The following is a 23749-nucleotide window of genomic DNA, read 5'->3' as shown; positions in this document are numbered from 1 at the left end:
GCCACCCTCCCTCCTCCAAATGTTTGTGCCTTTTTTTGGACAAATAATTCAAACTGCCTATCAGATTATGAAAGGAGACTGCAACACACAAAAAGTTAAGAATTAATGACTCAAATCATCTTTAAAGTTTGAGAAAGTCTAAAAGGAAGGCTGAGATCCACTGAGCAAGAATTAAGTCTGCAGCACTGCTCAGGATCACAGAAGGTACAGTGGACACACACACGAACTCCATGATGCCTTGCACAGCAGAAGTCTGGGCCCATAAACACCTAAGCCTATTTATTCAATCCACTTATAATCACTGTTCTAGCTGCTCCTGGCTTATTTCCACAGTTTCAATGAACATGCTAGGTCTACTTATATTGAAGATATTTTAAATATCACATTTGTTTTCATTCATCCTTCCTCAACTTCTCCAAAGGAAAAAAGTGTTCAAAGATGGAAGCATGGAGGCTTCCCTGGTGGCTCAGAGGTAAAGAACCTGCCTACAAATGCAGGAGACATGGGTTGTATCTCTGATCCAGGAAGATCCCACATGCCATGCAGCAACTGAGTCCACGCACCACAACTATGAGCCTGTACTCTAGAAGCAGAGAGCTGCCACTACCGGGCCCACATGCAACAATTACTGAAGCCTGCGTGCCTAGAGAAGCCACCACATTGAGAAGCCCATGCACTGCAACTAGAGAGTAGCCCCACTCTCTGCAACCAGAGCAAAGCCCACACGGCAATGAAGACCTAATGTACGCACACGCGCACACACAATGTATCTAGGGGAGGCTGGGAATGAGGGGCACTGAGGAGGGAGTGTGAGTGTGGGAGGTGGTGAACGAGAGGGTGGGGGCAGGGAGAGGAAAAAAGACCAGGAGGGAGTAGCAGCAGCGGGAGAAGGGGGTGTGTGTAGGTGGCTGGGGGTAAGCAGGTGGATGACAGACAGGCGATGGGACAGAGGGCGGTCACTCTCGTGAAGCTTACTCTGGGCGCTAGTACCTAGACCCAATGACTCAGAAGGGACAGTGATTCCGTGCACAGGCCAGGGAACTCCTCCTCCTTCTCCCACCATTGTCAGCCCATCTAGTGTGCCTCACCTGCTGGCTATCTGCAGCCTGCTGGCTATCTGCAGCCTGCTGGCAGCTGCGGCCCTGTGGCTGGGGGCTTGGTGGACTGATTCTACTCTTCCAGTTTAAAGCCACATACAAACCTTTAATAGCTTTGAGATGAAAAGTCTACGAAAGTCTCTCCAGTCCCCGAGCCTGAAACTCTTTTTTGAGTGTTGCTCTCAGTGTTGTTGTGCCTGGACATCAGGCATCCCCTTAGCATAGAAGTACCCAGCCCGGCCCTGCCTCACTCAACCTGAACTTCTGCGCTGTGCCTGAGAACTTGAATTTTAACCATCTTCTCAGGTGATCCTGAGGCATGGTTAGCTCTGAAGTCCCTCTGCCCACCCAGACACCCCATTTTTCCTTCATGTTCTCCCCACACTGGAGAGAAAAGACAGCCTACTCTCCACACTAGGGTAAAGCTACTCTCTACACACCAAAGTGTCTCAGTTCATTTCCTGCTAGGTGTTCATCAGCAAACAGTGAAACCACAATAGCTTCCTAGCAGACCAAGATGTCAGGGACCTCGCAGATGTCACATCAACTTCATGGCAAACAGTGTGAAATTTCCACCCAGTCACAAAGAGGAAGTTCAAACAAACTCAGAGGCTATTAAGGGTGGGCCACTGGCGTTAGTAACCAGGAAAATCAACAGGGTTTGTTTTTATTTCACGAAGAAATATCAAAAGATAAATTCTTTTCCACGTGTGATCTTATTCTCCTTTTTTTTTTTTTTTTTTGGAGGTATGCGGTGATAGAGAACTGAATAGATTTAACACACTTGATACTAATCCTATCACCCCAAGTTCAGAAAACTTTCTCTCAGCCTCATGTATGTTAACATCTGGATCATAGTATTATACTATCGTTTCTAGACATCTAGAAAACACTCACTTGGCTTCAAGTTTTCTTTTCCCTTATTACAATTTAAACCACTATTACATAAATCTCTTATGTCTGTAATTCTTAGAAGCAAGGTAAATGGGTCAACTTTATTTTGGAATCAAGTAGTCACTTCCTTTCCATATTCTATGCCCCTGCTAGCCACCATCCCTCAAAACCAAAGAAACTGAGCAAAACTCTCAATAACCTTACACATTCCATGTCAGTCCCTACAAGACAGTACACTTTCATTCAGGTATCAATTTAGTTCATGTGTGAAATGCATCTGGCTTTTCATAACAAAAGTGGAAAGACAAAGAGGGAAAGAGACAGAGGACTCATGAGGTAGGAGTGTGGAATGAGGGAAAAAAATATGACACAATAAAAGGAAAACCCAATAAATGATCAGAGCTCTTTTCAGCTCTGCAAATAACTGTGGTCCTCAGAAACAGAGAACAAACTAGTAAGTACCAGAGGGGAGAAGAGTGAGAGGAGGGACAAAACAAGTGAAGGGAATTAAGACGTACAAGTGACCAAATAAGTCGTAAAGATGTTATATACAGCACCAGGAATATAGTCAATATTTCATAATAACTTCGTATGGTGTGTAGCCTATAAAAAAATCACTGTGTTGTACACCTGAAACTAATATTTTAAGTCAATTATACAACAATTAAAAAAAGAATTGTGACCCTCATCAAACAATAATGATAAAACTACAATAATAATAACCCAACTCTGTGTGCCAGATAGTGTGTTAAGCACTATACAGTAATTAATTCATTTCACCTTCACAACTACATCATGAGGGAGGGATATTCTCATTATCCCATTTAGCAGCTGAGAAAACCAAGGCACAAATAGGTTAAGCATTTTGTCCCCAGTTACAGAGCCAGGAACCAAACCACACAGTCTAATGCTTTGCCCTCAAGCACAAAGCTGTGGGAAACATGTAGATCCTGCAGCTGCCGGAGAGCTTCTGTTGGCCATCAGAAGGGACTAAACCTTCCTGCAAGGCCTTTAGTGAGTGAGCCCCTGCCTAGGATCAAATGAGGTCGAATGATTAACAGCTCTGTGAAACCTGAAGTGCTTTATATATATGAGGGCTCAGGACACCACTCTAGGCAAACAGTCAGTTCAAAAACAGGAATCCAATAATGACCAGTGTGACTGTGGTTTACATTCTATAGCAGTGGGTCTCTATGTTTTTTTCTGCCTAAAAATATCCAAGAGATGGAAAGGCAGTAAGTTTCATGTTTTGCAGAAGAACACAAAAAGCACTAATCGTAAAAAAAAAAAGGATAAATTTGAACTTCACCAAAATAAAAGAACGTCCAGTTATCAAAAAATACTAAGAGAGTCAAAAGATACTACTAGGACAGTAAGAGGTGTTTGTAATTTTTCTCTCTAATGAGACAAACATCGAGAATATGCAAAGAATGTCAACAAATAAGAAAAAAAAAAGAACTAACAACACAATTAATAAAATGGATGAAAGACCTTCATAAAACAGGACACACAAATGGCCACAGACATAAGAAACAGAAGGGAACGTGATGACATATCAGGGAAATGCAATTAAGACCACAATGAAATAAACACCCTTCTGAATGGAAAGCATTCAAAAGACCACCAATAACAAGCACTGGCAAGAATGCAGAGTTCCTGGAACTCTGCACTGGAACATACACTGCTGGTGGGAGAGTAAAGTGATAAAACCACTTTGGAAATATCTATTAAAATTAAACCTATGCCTTATGATCTAGCAATTCTTCCTCTAGACATATACCCAAGAGAAATGAGCACATGTCTACCAAAAAATACATTTGAGAATACTCAGGTTTATTCATAATGGCCAGGTTTTGCAAAGAAGACAAATATCCATTCACAAGACAATAAGCTGTTGTATATTTAAAACAACGGAACACCACAAACAATAAAAAATACCAACTACTGTTACATGCAAAAACATGAATAAATCTCATAGAAATAATAATGAGGGAAAGAAGCCAGATGCAAAAGACTACCAACAGTGGGATTTCATTTATAGAATGTTCAAATTCTTGCAAAAGTCATCTGTGCTCATAGAAACCAGAACAGTGATTTTGTCTTGGAAAAGAAATATGGGCAGTGATTGGGAAGGTGCCCAAGAAAATCTGCCAGAGTGACAGAAATGTTCTATAACTTGACCTAGGTCGTCACACAGGTATGTGGGAGGATGTGTCTGTGTGTGCACAGTCATTAAGATATAGACTTAAGATTTATGCATTTTATTAATCAATAAAAAAATGTTTTTAAATACCCAAGATATACCACCTGTCATCTAAGCTTACTTGTCATTCTGACTTTAGTGCTTCCTAGCAGACAAGTAATTGAATGACTCTATGTTATTCTTTAAAAAGCAGACAATAAGAGTACCTACCCCATGGGGTAGTTGTGAAGGCTAAGTGAACTATGTATAAGGCATTTCAAAATGTCAGACACAAAATAAGTGCTCCAAAAATTAGTTGTTATCACAGGAGCAAATGAGCAGCAGGTCAGTGAAGGGAATAGATGACAAGTGTTGGGTAGTGTCCAAATTACGGAAGGAGAAGGGCAGATTAAAAAGGGAAAGAGTCACAGGTGCTTCTGACACACAAGATCCCCACCCCCCAAACACTGTCACACGCCACTGAAAAATCACACCTCTACCACAGAGCAAGCCAGGCCAAGGGCTGACATACAGTCTCTGAGATCATGGCCATTTTCTTTTTCCTCCTGAGTAAAATATCAAAGTGGCCTACTTCCCCCTTTTGGAATTAATGTCTGATCATTGATAAGGGGTCTTCAGCAAATCCTAGAAAACCTGCCAGAGTGTTCCCACTACCCACCAAAGGAGAGAAGGAACAAATGATTTACAATCCTTTCTAGAGCTCAATCCTAAAATTCTACTTCAAATATAGTACCTCCTGTTCACTCTGAACAAGTCCTATCTGGATCCTCTTGAGATGCATGAATAAGGATCTGCAATTTTCTAAGCACCTTGCCTCTCACACTACTGGGGTGATGCAGAAAACAGTTATTCACCTATCAAAAGGCAAACTGCTACCCACCACCTTATCTCCTTCCAACTCTGGTCTCCAGAAAGGGTTCACATAAAGTAATATATGATTTATTAGCATTATCCAGGAACCTGGGACCACTCATGTCAGCTCACAGCCTTCTCACCAGTCAGGAGCAAGCAGAATCACAACCAGCCCTGATTCCAGGGTTGCTTGACAGCACTCCTACTCTAATCTTATTCCTGAATCTGAGTCAACAATGGTGATCTCAATGGCTTGGCAATTCACCCACTTCCTACTGGACCAGGAAATGCTATTACTAACTCACTCCACCCAACTGAAACACACTCAGAATCTAACAGTACTTTTCTTCTATACTGACCTCCAAAGATCTAGGGCTTACTCATTCATAACACTATAAATCTTCTGCTGGCAAGAGTTCATTCCCCAGGTTCTATTCATAGTACTGTACATATAAGGGTTAAATTAGAGTAAAAGAAGGACTGTGGCATCCACAGAAACACGTTCTCACAGCCTGTGCACAAAATCTGCCTCACTGTTCTTAGATAGGAAGACAGAGGAAAACGATGAAGGTCTAGAGAATAGGTTGCCAACCACAGGTAAAGAGAGACACATGAGTGCCAAAGGAAGTGGTCCTTTGCTTTTAAAGTGCTACTGGCAAAACTGATCCTTAACTGTTCCTTGGCAAAGCATGCAAGGTTTCAGCAGATCTTCATGTTACCAAACAAATGGCAGATCTTCAGTACACAAACCTATGGACAAAGCAGAATAATCCTGGAGAATGACATCTCTTCTGTGTGTATGTGAGATTACAGAGTCAAATATCTACAGAGACCAGGCAAGTAAGCAAAATGAGGAAAACTGGATAAGATTCTTCCCTGCCCCAAGGAAAATAGGTGTGGTCTCATTTACCTTAAAATGTGCAGCTCATTCTTTTTTCTTTTGCACTTTTGCTTTCTGATAAAGTCACAGAAACAAAAGGGGTTTTCCTCTATGGGAAAAACAATAGTACAAATGGAAGGCGAAATGGCAGCTGTCCCCTGTCATCACAGTGGGGGACATCAGGGCATGGTTGAGATCGTCGCAAAGTAGAAAGCACATGCCCCACCTAAATGAGGCATCTACCATTCAGCTCTATAGACAGCTGGCATGTGGGAAGTCAGGGTCAGTGTTTACAGATCTTTCCCATTTTAAAACGTTGCCTCAAAGACTATTCAAGCCAAACTGAACATCTATGGACTGCCAGCCTATGATTCCGGGGTCTGTGTTGGTCCTTCTCTGCCTCTCCCTACCTGAGTTCCATCCCAAGGTATCACCACATGTTACATTGTCATCTGGTGCACTGGGACTAACAATGATGCTAGTCTGCATTCTTGATGTGCCTCACAGTCCAACTGAGCAGTCTTTCCAGTTCATTAACGAAAGGGGAACTTGGGATACTTGTCCATTTTTTTCCAATATTGAGGACTCAGAGTCATTACAGAAAGGCAACATTCATCTCCTATATTCATCTACCATTCAGAAACTTATGAATCTGTACAATTTGCATGTTCTGAGATAAATAACCATTGGCGGTCCTTGTGCATTACATATGCTTGCACATGAGAAAAATACACATGCCACAGTAACCTGCAGTGGGCTACAGGTGAGAAAAAGACAGACCTGAGAGAGAAAACAGACACTGCAAACAGTGGCCCACCAACTGCAGCTAAGGTTTATTGAGTGTTTATTATGGGCCAAGCACTGGGCTAAGGATGTGGCTAGCATTATCATTTGTTCCTCACAATGAAGTAGGTGCTTTCATTATACTTCTTTTAAAAAACTGAGGCTCAGAAATGACTTGCACAATCTTCAACTGGTAGGCAACAGCAGAACCTCAACTGGAACCCAGTCTGCCTGACTCTAAAGCAAGGCCCACACGCTAAGTACAACACTGTACTGCCCACACCCCAAGCAGGGAGCATCTGTGCCCTGGGATCCAAGGTGACCACTTCCTTACGAGGATGGAGGGAAGGGGGAGAAGGCACTTCTTTCTTTCTCTCTCTCTTTGGAGAAAGGAAACGGGAGAAGGAGGAAAGGACTTCCTCTACAGCCCCCCAACCCCTCACACACAAATACACATACAGTCCTTGAGAAATTTTCGGAAGCAGGCTTCTAATCAATTATTTAGAAAGGATATAATCCGAATGAGTGAATGAATCATAACCTCCTATAGCCTATAGCACTGAGCTCCTGGGAGAAGAGGTCCTAAAATAATCAGGACTATAGCAAAGATAACAGTCTAAAGAGGAATACTGCCAATTGCTTCAGATAATTTCCTTACATTTTTACTTTAAAGGAGAATGAAGTCATGAAACATCAGGAAGCCCAGACAGAGACATCTTTGGCACAGTTAGTTACATGGTCTTTAACAAAACATACTGACTGAGTGTCACTTATGCACCACAGGCACCAAGGACCGAACAGTAAGCAGATTTCAACACACACCACCAGAAGAAAGCATTATGCATTGCCAGGACGAGTAACCCTCGGGGGGAATGCAAAGACTTGTTATTTTGATAACAACCTATGAAAAAATATTCTAATTCTAAAAATCTTCTAGGTCATTTATCAATCCTTCTTAGTATTCTATCTCATGATGAACAGACATGCAGGTAAGTGGAGTTTACACATTGAATTGTCTCCTTTCTTCAGACTCATACAATAGCAAAATTTTGGTTTTGATTTTTAAAAACTAATTTTATACCTAGAAGTTAGCAAATAAACTGGTATATTCAATCAGTAAAACTCCAAATTTCACAATGTACACTAAAGAACAGAAACAGGATTAAGTAATAGAAATAAAATAAATATGGTTGCCTTATTTCACACCACAGTCCATTAACCAGCACATCCCACTCTTACTTAAACCAGAATCAAACAGCAAATACTCTCTCATTTAACCACTTAACTTTTTAAAAAGGAAAAGAAAAAAAAATCCAGCAATTTAAAAAATACACAAAGACTACAGATTCTAAGAACTTCTCAACTAGCTTATTTTATGGAACCATCAAGGAGCAATTCAGAAAGTACAATATTTCTCCCCACTCTACTCCCACCCAAATCATGGAAGTCAGAGCAAGAGAACACCCTCTGAGGAAGGAAAAAGCCATTTCCTCCCCGAAATGTCAACGGCATTGAGACCAGCACTCTAACCAACCAGCAGGAAGGCAAAATCAAATATTATTGAAACAAGGGGTGAGAAGGGGAGGGGAGGGGAAGTTTGAAACCAGGAAAAATGGATTCATCTGCTGCAGAAGATAAAGGCAGACTGCACCAAGAGGGAAAAGCAGAAATGCCTGGTTCTCAGCACACACTGGACAGTCCCAATCACTCATCTGTTTTTATCACCAGCCTCGAATAAGCTGTCCCTGAAGCAAAGAGCCTGACACTTGAGTTCAGAAAGTAAGGTAAAATGCAATGTTTAAACAGAGGCTGCACTAACTGAGCATGCTTGCTTCTGCAGGAAAAGTGGTATGAAATGATCCATCATAGAAGGGTGGGAAGGAAGGAATTTCTAGGGAAAGAATGAGTCACTTAGAATGCCTTTCCTTTAAGAGGTAATATTCACATGATGGTTTCTTCTACAGAAACACACGTCACACACACCACTGACTACTAAATGTCAGTGTAGTAAGGACAGCTAATTTTCCACTAGACCAGCTAACGGTTATAATACATATACAACACTGCCATCTAGAGGCTGAGCACTGAAACAAAGTTTGTTACATAAGATGATCCTTTCTGGAAAACAGTCTTAAACTCACAAAACATCACAAAGACACACAAACAAATGCATGCACACACACCACATACCAAACTAGAAGAGTGTTATTTTAACTTAAAAGTAGCATGGTATGGTTTCCTTTTGAGAGCATAAATTGGAAGGAGGGGCTTAAACCTTTTATCTTGTATAGTAAATATATATAAGTAATAGATTATCACATATAGTTTGAAAAAGATTCTTCCTCCTGTACACATATACCCTTAAAGCACCTGAATTCACTCTCAACTTATAGATGACTTGAGAAGTCACAACACTAGGGAAAAGGTGTGCCATCAAAATGAAACAGGCTCAAAGAAATTCCTTCCAACACTAAGGTACACAGTAAGAACAATGAAGTCCCAGGTTTTAGGATAGAGAGCAAACTTCAAAGAAAGGACCTCTTCCAACCAAGAACTACATCAGGGAAGAACATTACAGTATTCCACTTTCAAAATAATCTTGCAAGGTAGGTATGATTAGCCCCTTCTTACAGAAGTGGTTAATCCACTGGTCCAGACTCACAAAGCCAGTAAGAGGCAGATCCCAAATTCAAACTGAGGGCTGCTTCGACCTTTCACCTGCATCATGCAGCCTTCTATAAAAATATACTAAGGGTGGTGACTCATTGTCGGGTTGGGGTAGATTATTCAGATCTTCCATTAATCTTTCTAGCTGTCACTATTCTTTCTTTAACCAATTTCCCATTCTTCTGGCTTTTTGTCCTACCTATGCAGAAATGGAGATCATGTTTAAACTTGCCCAAGCTTCAGTTTAAATATCAACTAACATGATTCAGTTCCCATAATCTCTTACAAAGTAATTCACCAACGTCCCAAAGGAAAGAACAAAATAATCTAACTCAGAAAGTGCATTACTATAAAAAACAAAATTGAACTACAAGCACACAGAACTGTACTAAAAGCTGAATGAAGTAATGTTGTTCTGCCTCTGGGAGCAAATTATCTGAGACAGATATTTAGAATTGAACAGAGATATATAAAACATAACTAATTGAACAACTAACCAATACAAAGGAAAGCCCGTACGATGTGCAAACACCTAGTACATGGTGGGTTGTGAGGACAGAGTTCACAGTGGGTGTGACATACCAGGCTAGGACTGGTTCACAGGAAAGCTGTCTCTCTCTACCTATTCATGGAAAGCTCACAGAAGGAGGACTTTGAATGTGGTTTGCAAGAAAAATCAGATGATGACTCTTAAGAAGGAAAGTCCAATAGATTCATACTGTTTCATTAAACTTTGCATCTCCATGGTCAGTACAGTCTCCGGCCATTAGTTATGGCTAATAAATTAGGAAGGGGAGGAGGAGAATAGAGGAGATGAAAATTCAAAGCATTCTAATTATGCCATCACTCTCTGTAAGACTGGAAGGGTGAAGTCCCCCTGTGAGTTACACCTTCCTCATGGCATTTTGATCCTCCAAGTCTGCTGAATACTCAATATACTGGTGTTTATACCTCCAGTTGCATGAATGTGTTTGCCATTCTACAATCAATGCTAAGTAAGACCCATGAAGGCAAGGACTATGCTTGTCTTGGTCCCCATGACACCCCTAGCACCAAGTAACCTTGTGATCCTAATAAGTCCTTCTGTTCTGCCCACCTCTGGAGAGTACCAAAGGTGGGAATGGGGCATGCAACACTCCACACAATATCTTCAAATGTATGGACTTCTGTTCGGGTCAGCTAGTCCTGGAAAACATAAAGCATTCTAATTGTTTCCTTTCCTCCAAGTATAAACACCACTCCTCAAGAGACTACACTGATTCAGTGCATCAAAAAGAAGTCTTTTATTTCGATTATCTTCCATATGGTTTATGGCTCCTCCTGGAAAACATTTGGGAGAAAATACCCATGTGTCACATACATTTGTGAGACATCTCTTTAAAACAAACAAATGCAGAGATGCCGAAAGATGACTACAACCATGATTCTTCAGCTTAAACAAAGATGACTACCACCATGATTCTTCAGCTTAAATAAGTATTTTCCCTACATCTGCTTATTAATTTCCATAAGATGCTGCATGGTAGAGTTAATTATTCAAAGTGACTAAAGACAGACAATGGCAAGTATCACATGCCACTATCCCTAACAGCTGCTTTTAGATGAACTCTCATTTTTCACTCAGGAATTTTACATTAAACTCACTCAAAAAGAGTTAACACAATTCAAAGAAAAAAAAAAATCTATTTTTTATTATATTAACCAATGTAACATAAATTTTCAAATGTTCAGTTCTACAGCAAGGTGATACAAAGGCACCAAAGAATGCTTTTTTACCAAGGTATAAGAAATAATGATTTTTCAAATACTAAGGAAGATAATGTATGTAAAAGGGTGGCTTTGTGAAGTGGGGCTCCTTATCAATGGGATTATTCAAGGAATGTGTACTGGGCCACCCATCTAAAAGGCTGCGGGGCTTTCACAGCTGCTTCCTTGAGGGAATCCCTCTTATCCAATATTGTATTGGTTAAAACAAAGACCCCCAAAGTGAGTGACGTGAATAACAGGAATGTATTATCTCACGGAGGCTAGAGGCTAGAAGCTTGAGACCAAAGTGTCAGCAAGTGGGTTCCTCTTGCGGTATGTAAAGGAGAAGCTTTCCCATGCCTTTCTCCTAGCTGCTGGTGGTCTGCTAGGAATCTCTTGCATTCCCTGGCTCGAAGAGACATCACCCTGATCTTTGCCTTCATGTTCACAAGGCATTCTCCCTGTGTACATGTCTGGTTCTGTGTCCCTTTTCTATCAGGACACTAGTCAGACTGAATTAGAGCCCACCCTAAGCTAATCATCTCATTCTAACTTGACTACCTCTACAAATACTCTATCTCCACACAATTTTTGTTGTCAGGCACTGGAGATCAGAATTTTAGCGTTATGAAGTTGTGGGGGTATACAACCTAACCCATAACAAGTACCTTCTGGGAAAAGAAAATATTCTCTTCAGAGCAAGTTGTGGTAACACCCACAACTACTACAAGCCACACAGATTCTTAGATGTAAGAATTAAAAGTAGCTTTCTGAAATGTATTCACAGTATTAAGGAGGATCTTTGACACAAAAAGTTCAAGAGGTATAAATCTAAATCCCTAAACTCTGAATTAATCCTCAATTTCATTTCCAACTCATTCATGGGTCAGAGTTACAACAGTTCTTCCTAGAGGACAGAAATGTCAGGGATTAATCCCTTTTCGGCAGAAGCTGAGGATTAACAAATTGGCAGCAATGCACTGGGATACAATGAAAACAAACTACTGACAAATGGCACTAGTGCTTTCATTTTTTACTCATGCCAGTCTCAGACGAACAGAAATGTAAATCGTCAGGAATAAAAGGTAAAAGAAGAGTGTACAAAACACACATAGCATTCATGGAACACCTACTATGCGCCTCTTTAAACTGTTAGCCTTGTGAGGACTTTCTGAAGAGCACAGGTAGGAAATACGGGAACAGAAGTGTGTGTGCTGCTTTTGTTCAACCACCATTAGTTTACACACCAAATGCCAATGATGAGAGTGAGAAAGCACTCCTCAGATTTCACAGGCAGCAAGGTGACTGCTCCGCAGCAGCCCCAAGACCCAAGGACAGACAGCATTGGGCTCATCACTCGAAAACGTGTCTAAAACCCACTGAGTTTTGAGGCAGCAAGAGTGCCCTCAGCTCAACTAACTCCCACCTGAACCCTGGGTAAGACTCCCCCTCTAAACTGCAGATTCCTCCTCAGTAACATGAGACACTTGGAGCACAAGTCTCCCTGGGCTGGGTGAGGATTACATGAAATTACATGAAGTGTTTGGCTTCCAGAAAGTCCTCTCTAACTGCTGGTCTCCTTCATAGTTAACTAAAACACTGGGGTTTTTTTTTTACTGTTGCTTTATTCCTACTACTCTCTATCAGAGACTCGTGATCATCTTTTCAACTAGCTGTATTCTCCTCCATCAAGCTAAGAATTAAGCTCCTTAGTAAAGGAGCCTGAGCTGTTTTGTTTTACTGCTTGTTTTTAACAAGGAAAACACTTTGGTGCAATCTGAGAACACTATACTAGGATATGCCTGCTGTTTAATGCACCAACTGTGAGCAGGAAGAGAGGACAACAGACCTTATTCAAAGAGTGGACTTCAGGGTCCCTCTTGCATAAAGGCGGACTATGTAGGTCTGGGGCAGGAACAAGAAGCTGCAGTTCTCACAAGCACCCCTGTGGATGTTGAGAGTGGGTGGTTTTCACCACACAGTAAGAGACACTGGTATCTTCAATTCACAACACTGACCTCCTAGAACATCACTTCCTAAAGGTTACAGTTTCAGCTACACAATGACATGAAATATCAGCACTGAGCCTAAGGGATAAAAGTATTCAATCTTCAAACCCTACAACTTCACATATTCTGAGTCAAATAAGTCACACTTTAGCATGTATTAATATCTTCATAGAATAAAACGTTAATAGCTACTACATAAATGTTAATTGGTGCTACATACTCTGGGAACATTCTAAAACCTCATGCTGTTAAATATAACCATTCCTCTTTGACTTTCACATTTCCTAGGTGCTAAACTTGCATTTCACCCCTTTGCTTCTCCAACTCAGCAGGCAGAAGCTAAGAAGTCTGTGGAAGGTTGCAAAGACAGCAGGACAGCTAGCATCATCAGTGCCTTGCTAAAGCACACTGGTGGAAAAAGAGGGGTGCAGGCGTCTTCCAGAGAACAGGACTCTACGCAGAGTACCCAGGGATGTCTCCCCTGAGCACGTGCAAATGCCTTTCCTCTCACCTCAGTTTCTTCCTGGACGTGGGAGGAAAATGTAGAAAGATGCTAAAGAAAATAGTGCCAGTGGTAACCTCATCTTTGAGACCAAAGATGATAACCTGTATAGAAAATGGAGAGAAGGTGGTTCATGGATGTTCTGTGTTCTTTCAGGTGATGGCCAGTCAAGTGCGACCACAAGAGGAGACACAGAAGGGACTCAAGTAAACCAATTTTCTTATATTCAAGGGTGCTGGAAACAGGATGCCTGGAACACCACACAGACCACGTGGGAAAACACCAGCATCATCTAGGAGGCAGAAGTGGCTGGAGAGGAGAGTCCAGACCCTGACCTTTGTTAGAGTTTCTGCAGCAAAGGCAAGGCAGGGCCAGCCAGGTCAACTGTTTAGGACTGGCTAGTTTGAATAACTTCACAAGTGCTAAGCTGTGACAGCGGTCCCTAGGGGCCTGGTTCCTGGCCCTAGATGGTTCAGGCAGAGGAATATTGCCTCCTGGGGTGCTGGGGCCAGTGGAGGCAGTGTGGCTGTGGACCAGGAGTCCACATGTCAGTGGTACTCCCCAGGTTTAGCCCTCAAATGACTCCAAAAACTGGCCAGCCCTGAACAGGACAGGCTCTCCCCAGGCAGAACGGCATCACAATACACAGAACATTAAAAACACAAATAATACAACAGAACCCTCTACTCTCTTTCAGCTTATTAAGAGGAGATTCAGAAGCCTTATTCTGAACCACAACTGAAACCTCTCCATGTCACGCCAAGGAAACCAGAGTCGATGACTTAAAAGAAATGGACTTCCCAAATACACTCAGTATGTTGAATGAAACACATTTGCTCTTGGCTTATAATTGGGACGTGCAAAGCTTTTCTGGCCTAACACAGGGGGAAGGTGGTAGGAAGTGTTGGCAAGGGTGGAAATGAGATAGAGGAACCATGGTGAGTTTTAATTGCCTAAAAAGCAACTCTTTACAACTTCTGGGAAACTTCTGAAGAAGAAAATGACTCAGCTTCAGAAAGTGTCACTGACCTCATTTCCAAAATAACAAGAGCTGCAATGCAGGGCATGCCCTCGTTCAAGGAACCCTGCATATAGATGAACATCTCTGGGGACTATTCAGCTGACCAGCATCAAACAACAGGGCTCCATTTCCACACAAACACATCCACCAATCCATTTTTCATGGATATCAACAAATATGAATTCTTATAAATTCCAAACTTTAAGAGAAGAGAGATGCCCACAAGGGCTCAAAGCATCCAGACTTAGGATTTGTTTAAACTCAAGAATAATCTTAATTTGCGGTGCACTTTTCGCAATCCCCCTTTGCTACCCCAATTCAACCTACTCCTCCATACAGCCCTTCTCTATTCCCTTCCCCTCTCACAACCCACACACAGCAAATGACTAGGGTACTTGCTTTTCTTTACAAATTGTATTTATTCCTCTGCACTTAGATGCTAGCTTTTGAAATATCAAGTCAGATAACCATGAGGGACAGGCTAATTAATAACTAATAACAACTCACTGATGAACATTTATTATTTGCTAGTCTGCCAAGCATTTTATATGCCTTCTCTTCTTGAATCCTAACCATTCCAGGCACTAGGTACTATCACCATCTTCATTTTCCAGAGAAGGAAATCAAGGCCCCTCAAGATTAAGTGACTTGCCCAAAGTCATATGGCTACTAAGCAAAATTTTACTAAGTCAAAATTTAGATCTGGGTTTCCTGACTTGAGAGCCAAAAGTATAATAACTAGACTGCTAATAAGACATGGTTAGTTTCCACAAATGTCCAATTTAGACTACATGGGCATGTTCTCTCCACGGGCACGCTATCAGGCTCAGGGGCCACACTGCAGGGACACGTCACACCACAAGAAGGCATTTCACCCCTGGCAGCACATGGAGCAGCACATGCCAGGTGGTACCCTCGCTCCGGACTCTTTAGAGCTGTCACAAAGTGGCCACAGGTAAACGTCTCAGGGAAGGTAGAAATACTGGCCTGACAAAATGTGTAGCTTTTTCTTCTTTTTTTTAATAAAGGGGAGAAATTAAACAGCATGACAAGAGAATCATGCTGAGATCTAAGCATCTTTGTGCTAGCACTGCTGATCTTGAATAGACAGCTTAAATAAGCTTAACTCATGGCATTCATTCAAAGAATTAACCTGTTGCCAAGTAAAGTGTCTCAAAGAACTGGAATGCTGTCAAACCAGCTTAACACCATGAAATGGTACAACTTAATGAGATTCTATAAATCTCGAGGAACACAACACAGAGCTCCCTCTCCAAAGACTGATTTCACAAGTGATGTGTTTTCTTTCTTGGGTGCATACACACACTGGTAGGCGAAATGCTATAAATAAAAGCCCCTTTTTGAAATGAGTAGAACTTCTACTTTTCCCTTTACCTAATTCCTTTTTAATCATTTCATAAAAATTTTTAAGCAAAAAATCTCAAATAGCTGATACAATTGTGCTAAATAGATTTCTTTAAACATAAATTCACCCTCCTGAGACCTAACACACATTCCCAAGAAGGAAGACCTGACATTAAAAGAAAACCAACCAGGGCCTCAGTGCCAAATGCAAAGCACCGGGGTTGCTACACAGATTCCTGCAAACGAGCAAGTGGCCTCTATTCTAAACGAAGGAATGGAGAAGGGAAAGGGGGGTAAAAACCCAAAATGTTATGACTGGATGGGACAGGTAAGAAATTCAAATTCAGCAATATTTGTTTCTAAGAAAAAGTGTGACAGCTGCTCACCTGTCTACTGCTTCCACGTCAAAGCAAAACCTCTTCTCAATGGAGTCTGTTTTCCGCCGTGTGCAGGATTTGAGGGTGACTGATTCATCTTCTCCCTGTTGCAACGACACAGACAGTCAAAATGAGGCCAGAACTCGGGCCAAGCTCCTCTTCTGGACAAAAATGTCACATAAACAGGAGTGATCATTTCATCTTCTAAGACCTAAGTATTCACGACCACAGGAGGTTGGTCACCAACTTCCTCAGGCCGAAGCCTCATGCAGATAAAATCTGTGAGCCATGTTCTACTTGGAGCCCAGCATCCTAGTATTGACAGATCATGAAAGTATAGCAGCAACACATGCTAGATTAAACTCTTGTTGGTATTGTTTTAAATAAGTTTAAACTGCAGGTTTGATAAGAGTTGAAACAAGACGACCTTGAGGTCCTCCTTCCAATTCTGAGCTTCTATGATCTTGGTTCAATGGCCACTTCTCAGGAAAACATTCCTGCACCAGGTCAAATACACCAGACATGCTCACATAACACATGTACCCCCCTCCTTCCCTCATAGCGCTGATCACAGCTGAGACCTGCTGCTGCCCTAAGGGATGATTCAAATGATGTCTCTCTCCTCACCAGGCTGCAAGCTCCCTGGGGGCACGTACCTAAGTCTGTTTTTCGCTTGCCCATGGGTCCCCAGAGACCAAACGGTCCCTGGAACAGAGTAGGTGTGCAATGAACATGTTTTAACAGCTTTTTGAGTATATATATATTTAAAGTATGTACTTTCTTATTGAAGAATAGTTGATTCACAATGTTGCGTTAATTTCTGCTGTCCAGCAAAGTCACTCAGTTATCTGCATACATATTCTTTTTCAGTTCTTTTCCATTATGGCTTATCACAGGATACTGACTATAGATCCCTGTGCTATACAATAGGACCTTGTTGTTTATCCATCCTATCACTCAGTCGCGTCTGACTCATTGTGACCCTATGGACAGTAGCCCTGCAGGCTCCTCTGTCCATGGAATTCTCTAGGCAAGATACTGGCATGGGTAGCCATTTCCTTCTCCAGGGGATCTTGAGTATAATTTTTAATGTATAATATATTGCATATGTTTAAGCAAACAACTTATGAGTTTTGACATCTGTATACATCCATGAAATCATCAACACAATCAAGGTAATGAACATTTCCATCAGCCCCACAAGTCTCCTCCTGAGTCCCTCTGTAATCCATCAGCCCTCCACCCAGTCCATTCCCAGGCAAACACTGAATCTGTTCTGTCACTACAAATTAGTTTGAATGCTCTGTAACTTTAGACAAATGGAATGCCCTTTTATTGCAGACTTCTTTCACTCAACATAATTCATTTACTGTTCACTCACACTGTGCGAATCAAGGGTTTATTTCTTTTTACAAATGATATGATCAACAAGGGGTAATACCCAAAATATATAAACAACTCATACAACTCAACAACAACAAAAAGCTAACACCTCAACTTAAAAATGGGGAGAAGAGTTAAACAGATATTTTTCCAAAGAGGAAAGGCAGATGGCCAACAGACACATGAAAAGCTGCTAAACATCACTAAACATCAGAGAAACACAAGTCAAAATCACAATGAGATATCATCCTACTCCTAGCAAAAATGACTATTATCAAAAAGCCCACATATAACAAATGTCAGTGAGGATGTAGAGAAAAGGGAACCTGTGTACACTGTTGGTGGGAATGTAAATTGGTGTAGCCACTGTGGAATGCAGTATGGAGGTTTTTCAACCAAAAGAAAACAAAAACACTAATTTGAAAATATACACATACTCCAATGTTCACAGAGGCATTATTTACAATTGTCAAGATATGAAAGCAACCTAAGTGTCCATCAACAGATGAATGAATAAAGAAGTGGTATAGGGCTTCCCTGGCAGTTCAGTGGTTAAGAATCCGCCTCGCAATGTAGGGGACACTGGTTTGGTCCCTGGTCAGGGTGGACCCCTCCTGCTGTGGAGCAACTAAGCCCACGCACCACAACTACTAAGCCAGGGTTCTAGAGCCCACGAGCCACAACTACTGAGCCCACAACTACTGAAGCCTGCACTCCTAGAGCCCACGCACCAAAACAAGCGACGCCACCACTACCGCAACTAGAGAGTAGTCCCCACTCCTTACAACTAGAGAAAGCCTGCGTACAGCAACAAAGACCCACTGTAGCCAAAAGAAACCATATATATATCCATTTTTAAAAAACAGAAGTGGTGTGTGTGTGCATGACACACACACAGACACACACACATACAACAGAGTACTACTCAGCCATTAAAAGAGGATTAAACTCTGCCATTTGCAACAATATGGATGAACTTGGAGGGTATTACGCTTAATAACGTAAATCAGAGAAAGACAAATATAGTATAATATCACTTATCTGTGAAATCTAAAAAGTGAAACACATGTGAATAGAACAAAAAAGAAATAGACTCACAGATATATAGAAAAAACCAGCGGTTATCAGTGGGAAGAGGGAAGGAGGGAGTAGCAAGATAGAGGTAAGGGATTAAGAGATACAAATTACTATGTGTAAAATAAATAAGTTACAAGGATATATTGTACAGCACAGGGAATATAGTCAACATTTTATAATAACTATAAATGGAGTATAATTTTAAAAAATTGTGAATCACTGTTGGTAGTATTATTGGAAATCAACTATATCTCAATAAAAAATAAACATTAATATTAAAACAATGCAAGCAATTTTTTAAATCCATGATACAAAACAAAGGAGCTTTTTTCTTTCTACTATTGGGTAATATTCCATCATACAAATGGAATGCAACAGTTTTGTCACACAGCACAGCACTAATTTACTGCTTAGAAACATAGAGCTTTCTCCTGATTTCTTCTCTTCCTGTCACATAGGAATTTTTTAGGGTTCCTTTTTCTCCTTATCTGCCAATGTTTCTTCCTAAACTAGGGGGAAATTAACAAACTCGCCTAGTCTGTTGAATAATAGGAAATGTGCATATGGTAAAACTTAATCACCCACTAATATCAAAATTACACATAAAACACAGAAGACCTAGGAAGAGACCATCTATATTCACAAGTCTTACACTATTGTCTTCTACTGAATGGCAAAGATTAACTTCTCAGATTGAGAAATGCTTCTTCTGCAATGCGTAAATGTAGGACCATAAACACACAAGCATATGTACTGCTGACCATGTTATACTATCTAACTCTATTTCTGATTTAATGGTGTTGGACTGCCTCCCATTTTGAAAGTTTAGGGGGAGGGTGGTTTAGTCGCTAAGTTGTATCCGACTCTAGCGACCCCATGGACAGTAGCCTGCCAGGCTCCTCTGTCCATGGGATTCTCCAGGCAAGAATACTGGAGTGGGTTACCATTTCCTTCTCCAGGTTAGGGGGAGGTGTCCCTGAGAAGTAGGAGAAAACAGAGGATCTATACAAAACTGGCAAATAGGAGCAGAAATAAGAGGAATAAAAGAATCTGTTCCAAAAATGACCATAACACACCAGGAAAAATCTATAAAGACAATCTGTTCAAGTACTCATGGTTTTTAAAAATGGGGGCTAGAGATAACGATCATTTATATAAACAAAGGAAGAGTTATAACCATGACAAACTACAAAAAAAAGAAGCATGTTGTGCTACAAAAGCCTAAATTAAGGGGGTGTAACCTAGGCAAAAAGGTCAGCAAAGGCTTTCTTGAACTGAGACCAAAGGATTCATAGGAGATAAAACCAAGAACACAGATCAGAGTGGAGAACAACAGGTGAAGAGGGCCCCACAGTCAGGGTCCATGGAGCCCTGCAGGAACTGAAAGGAAGTCGGTGTGTCTGGAATCCAACAGCAAGAGGGAAAGAGGACTGAGAAAGGGTCTGAGGAAGACAGGGATCTGATCATGCAGATTATGGTCTGTATCCTGCGAGCAGTGGGAACATAATGAAGGGTTTCAAGCCAGGGAAGGGACAGGGTCAGCCCTGGGCTATTTCAGGGCTCCCACAGAGAGGGGCCTCATCTCACAAGGTAGAACTCAGGGTACTGTCTTTCACCACGCACAAGCCCTGTCTCCAAGAGGATGCAGAAAATCTGCTCACATCTACTGGACTGAGATGAAGAGAAAAGCGGGTACTTTCAAAGGAAAATAACCCAAATGCAAAGGGATAAGGAAGGAGAGAAAGGGTGGATAAAGAGCATGTTAGGGAAAGAAAACACCCTATTACCTATTTATCTGCACCTCCTAAGAGAGCTTTGCATAAACACGTAACACAACAACATCACATGTTTCTCCTGTATAAATTAAGAAGATATCACCTCTGGACAGCCAGTTCATGTCTCCTCCACCCTGAGGCTAAGGAAACATAGAGGTGTCATGGAAAGCTCTTATTTTATATTTATACATTTGCCTCAGAATCAGGAGATGCCAGCCCCAGAATCAGGGTTTGAGTACTGGTTTAGTAACTCACTGATCATACGGCCTTAGAAATCACTTTCTCTCTCTGACCCTCAATTTCCTCTTTTGTAAAGGAGGAAAAAATGGATCAAACAGGATGAGAAAGGACATTTTAGAAAATGTAAAATATAATATAAGTAATTATTACTAAGTAATTATTACTAGAAAAATGATTTCACATAATACCAAGCTCCCAATACGGCAGCATTTATTACGTATCAGCCTCTATTTTCTGTCCCAAGAAGTTTATATACACTAATACATATAAACCTCTTAACAACTCAGTGAGGTGTTTCCTTTTATCTCACTAAAGTGTAAGGAGTTCCAAACACTCACCATAATTGGTTTCTGCTTTTCACTTTCAATGTGGTAAGAACAGAGTAGAGAAAATACAAGAGAGTTCCTTCATTCCAGGTTTAGGAAAGCACCACATAAACAGTCCCAAAATAAATGTGAGAGAGTAACTCAGTGAAGTTGATTTCAGAGATTCCCTTGTAGCTCAATTGGTAAAGAATCTGCCTGCAGTGCAGGAGACCCGGGTTCGATCCCTGGGTTGGGAAGATCCCCTGGAGAAGGAAACGGCAACCCACTCCAGTATCCTTGCCTGGAAAATCTCATGGACAGAGGAGTCTGGTGGGCTGCAGTCCATGGCGTCGCAAAGAGTCAGGCACGACTGAGCGACTAACACTTACTTACTTAACTCAGTGAAGTTGATTTCTAGAAGGACTAGAAATTAGAAAAGAACTGACTTGACCTAAGAAAGGCAGACCTAACTCTATTTCCATTTCATGATAATAAGGAACTCCTACTAACAGAGATTGTTAATACTCCTTCTAACTCTATAATTTCTCTATGTTTGATCATTTCACATGTCTATTTTCCTGGAATTATTTATAAGTCAACTCTACCCCTAACAAGAAACATTAAAAGTGCCTTGATTTTTTTTTATGCTTTGATACAGGGAAGGACAGAGATGCTGACCAACTCCAGTGTTGTGGCCCAAGAAAAAGAATGTCAGGAAGAGAAACTGGAAGTGGCAGAGAACAAGGAGGCAGCTTGGGGGAGCAGCTAACAGTAATGACAACAGTGTCATGCATCACTGACCTGGGCAGTCTAACCTCAAAGTCAGGGCTCTTCGCCTCTACACTGCAGTGCCTGCACACATGCAAGCAAACCCGACAGGATGCACAAAAATGCACCACAAAGAAGGCCGTGGTTGGAATACTTACAGAGGACTGCCTCATCACCGATCAGAACAGCAAAAATTTCTTTAAACTAAAGATAGAACCAGAGAAATTATCCAGAACACAGTCCAGAGATTCAAAGAAATGAAAAATATAAATATTTTTTATTAAAAGTATTTAAATATCTCCAGTAGGAGATAATAGAAAGAATGGGGAGGTGGGAAAATTCAAAATGATAAATGATAAGAATTTTCCAAAATTACTAAAAGACACTAATTCTCAAATCCAGAAAGGCCAAAATGCCTAAGCACAACAAATTCTTTTAAAAAATTCACAGAGGACCATCATAAATAGAATATTGAAAGGAAAAAGAAGATGATGATGTAATGTGCAGCCAGAGAGAAGCCAGATCAGACCTAAAAAGGCAATGGAGACAGAGCGCTCCCAGAAGAAAGGTGAACACTGGGGCACGGCAAGGCACTCCTAGCAGCAGTCTCCCCACAAATGCAGCCTGGCTCTTCTGATGATGGCCACAAGAATGTCTTTCACTCCACACGCTCTGCAGTGTAATGTGACTGTGCTGTTCCTCCCAGCAAGACAGGGTCTGCATCCTCTCCCGCTGCAACTGGGTGAGCTTAGGTGGGCTTTTATAACTGCTTCAACCAACACACAGGGCCAACATAAGTCTAGATCATTAAAAGGCAATGCAGTGTCTGCTTTTGTTGCTGGAAGATTCACTCCTGAAAACTTTAGCTGTCCTGAGGCTGCCATGCTATGAGGAAGCCCAAAGCAGCCCACGTAGAGAGGCCAGAGAACAGGCCTTGGAACTATAGAGAGCAAAAGACAAAGAGGGAGGAGAAGAGAAGAGGAGGTCAGGAGAAAGGAAGAGAGCTATATCTGATCAGCCCAAAGTTGCTTCAAACCCTTATGATCCAGTTCCAGTCACTATCTGATTGGAACCATTTGAGAAACTCTGAGCCCAAACCACTGATCCACATGCCCCCCAGTCCTTGCCCACAGAAACTGTAAGAAATAACTAAAATGACTGGTGCTGTTTTAAAAGTCACTACATTTTTTAGTGTTTTGTTACAATAAATAATTGGAATAGATATCTGGAAAACCAAAATGATAGATAGATAACTGGAACATCTAAACTGCCAACTGGCAGTCCTCTAGGTATCAGATGAAAGTGATGAAAATCAGTTTCACAGGATGCGGTCATCCAAGAATTTCCAGTATCTAAACACATTAACACACTTAATATTGCATATATTGAAATATAAGAATCTGTCTTAATTACAGCTTCTAACACAGCTTAGAACTAAAAATAATCATATTATTTATTTACTTTATTCAGATGACATACCCCCTGAAACTAATATATAAAAATGAAGAAAATTACAGTGAACATTGGAGATGTTACTGCAAACATGCATTACACTCATCCTGTGTTAACCAAATAAATCAAACATGAAATTTAAAAATGAACTCACCCCCTTTCCTCCTGACTTTTGGTCAAATGGTACCATGGTGATTTGTTTGGAATCCCGTTGATATGTACAGTAATGCTTCACCCAGGAAGTTCCAAAATGACCTGCAAAGTAATAGCCCCCATTAAACATCTCGACATGTCCACTGCATACTGGACAACACAGAACATGTAACTCACAGTGCTCACCTATCCTTAAACTG

At 41.1% G+C, this 23749-nt stretch overlaps 1 protein-coding gene across 14 annotated transcripts in view; it reads right to left on the bottom strand.

The window, feature by feature from the left end:
• The window catches only part of ARHGAP26 (Rho GTPase activating protein 26), a 548614-nt gene that overhangs the window by 285179 nt on the left and 239686 nt on the right, over positions 1-23749 (bottom strand). For all 14 annotated transcript variants that reach the window (XR_011486887.1, XM_070465556.1, XM_070465553.1 and 11 more), the window contains 2 exons: positions 23551-23651; positions 16406-16500 (listed from right to left, as the gene is read on the bottom strand). Coding sequence is in view for 13 of the 14 variants with exons in the window: in XM_070465556.1 (XP_070321657.1) it covers positions 16406-16500; positions 23551-23651 (196 nt within the window). In the remaining variant the exon portion in view is untranslated. The remainder of the gene's footprint in view (positions 1-16405; positions 16501-23550; positions 23652-23749) is intronic.

Source organism: Odocoileus virginianus, chromosome 3, assembly GCF_023699985.2.
Source record: "Odocoileus virginianus isolate 20LAN1187 ecotype Illinois chromosome 3, Ovbor_1.2, whole genome shotgun sequence".
Lineage (NCBI taxonomy): Eukaryota > Metazoa > Chordata > Mammalia > Artiodactyla > Cervidae > Odocoileus > Odocoileus virginianus.
The sequence above is the reverse complement of the archived record's forward strand: the minus strand, read 5'-3'. Positions and strand labels throughout refer to the sequence as shown.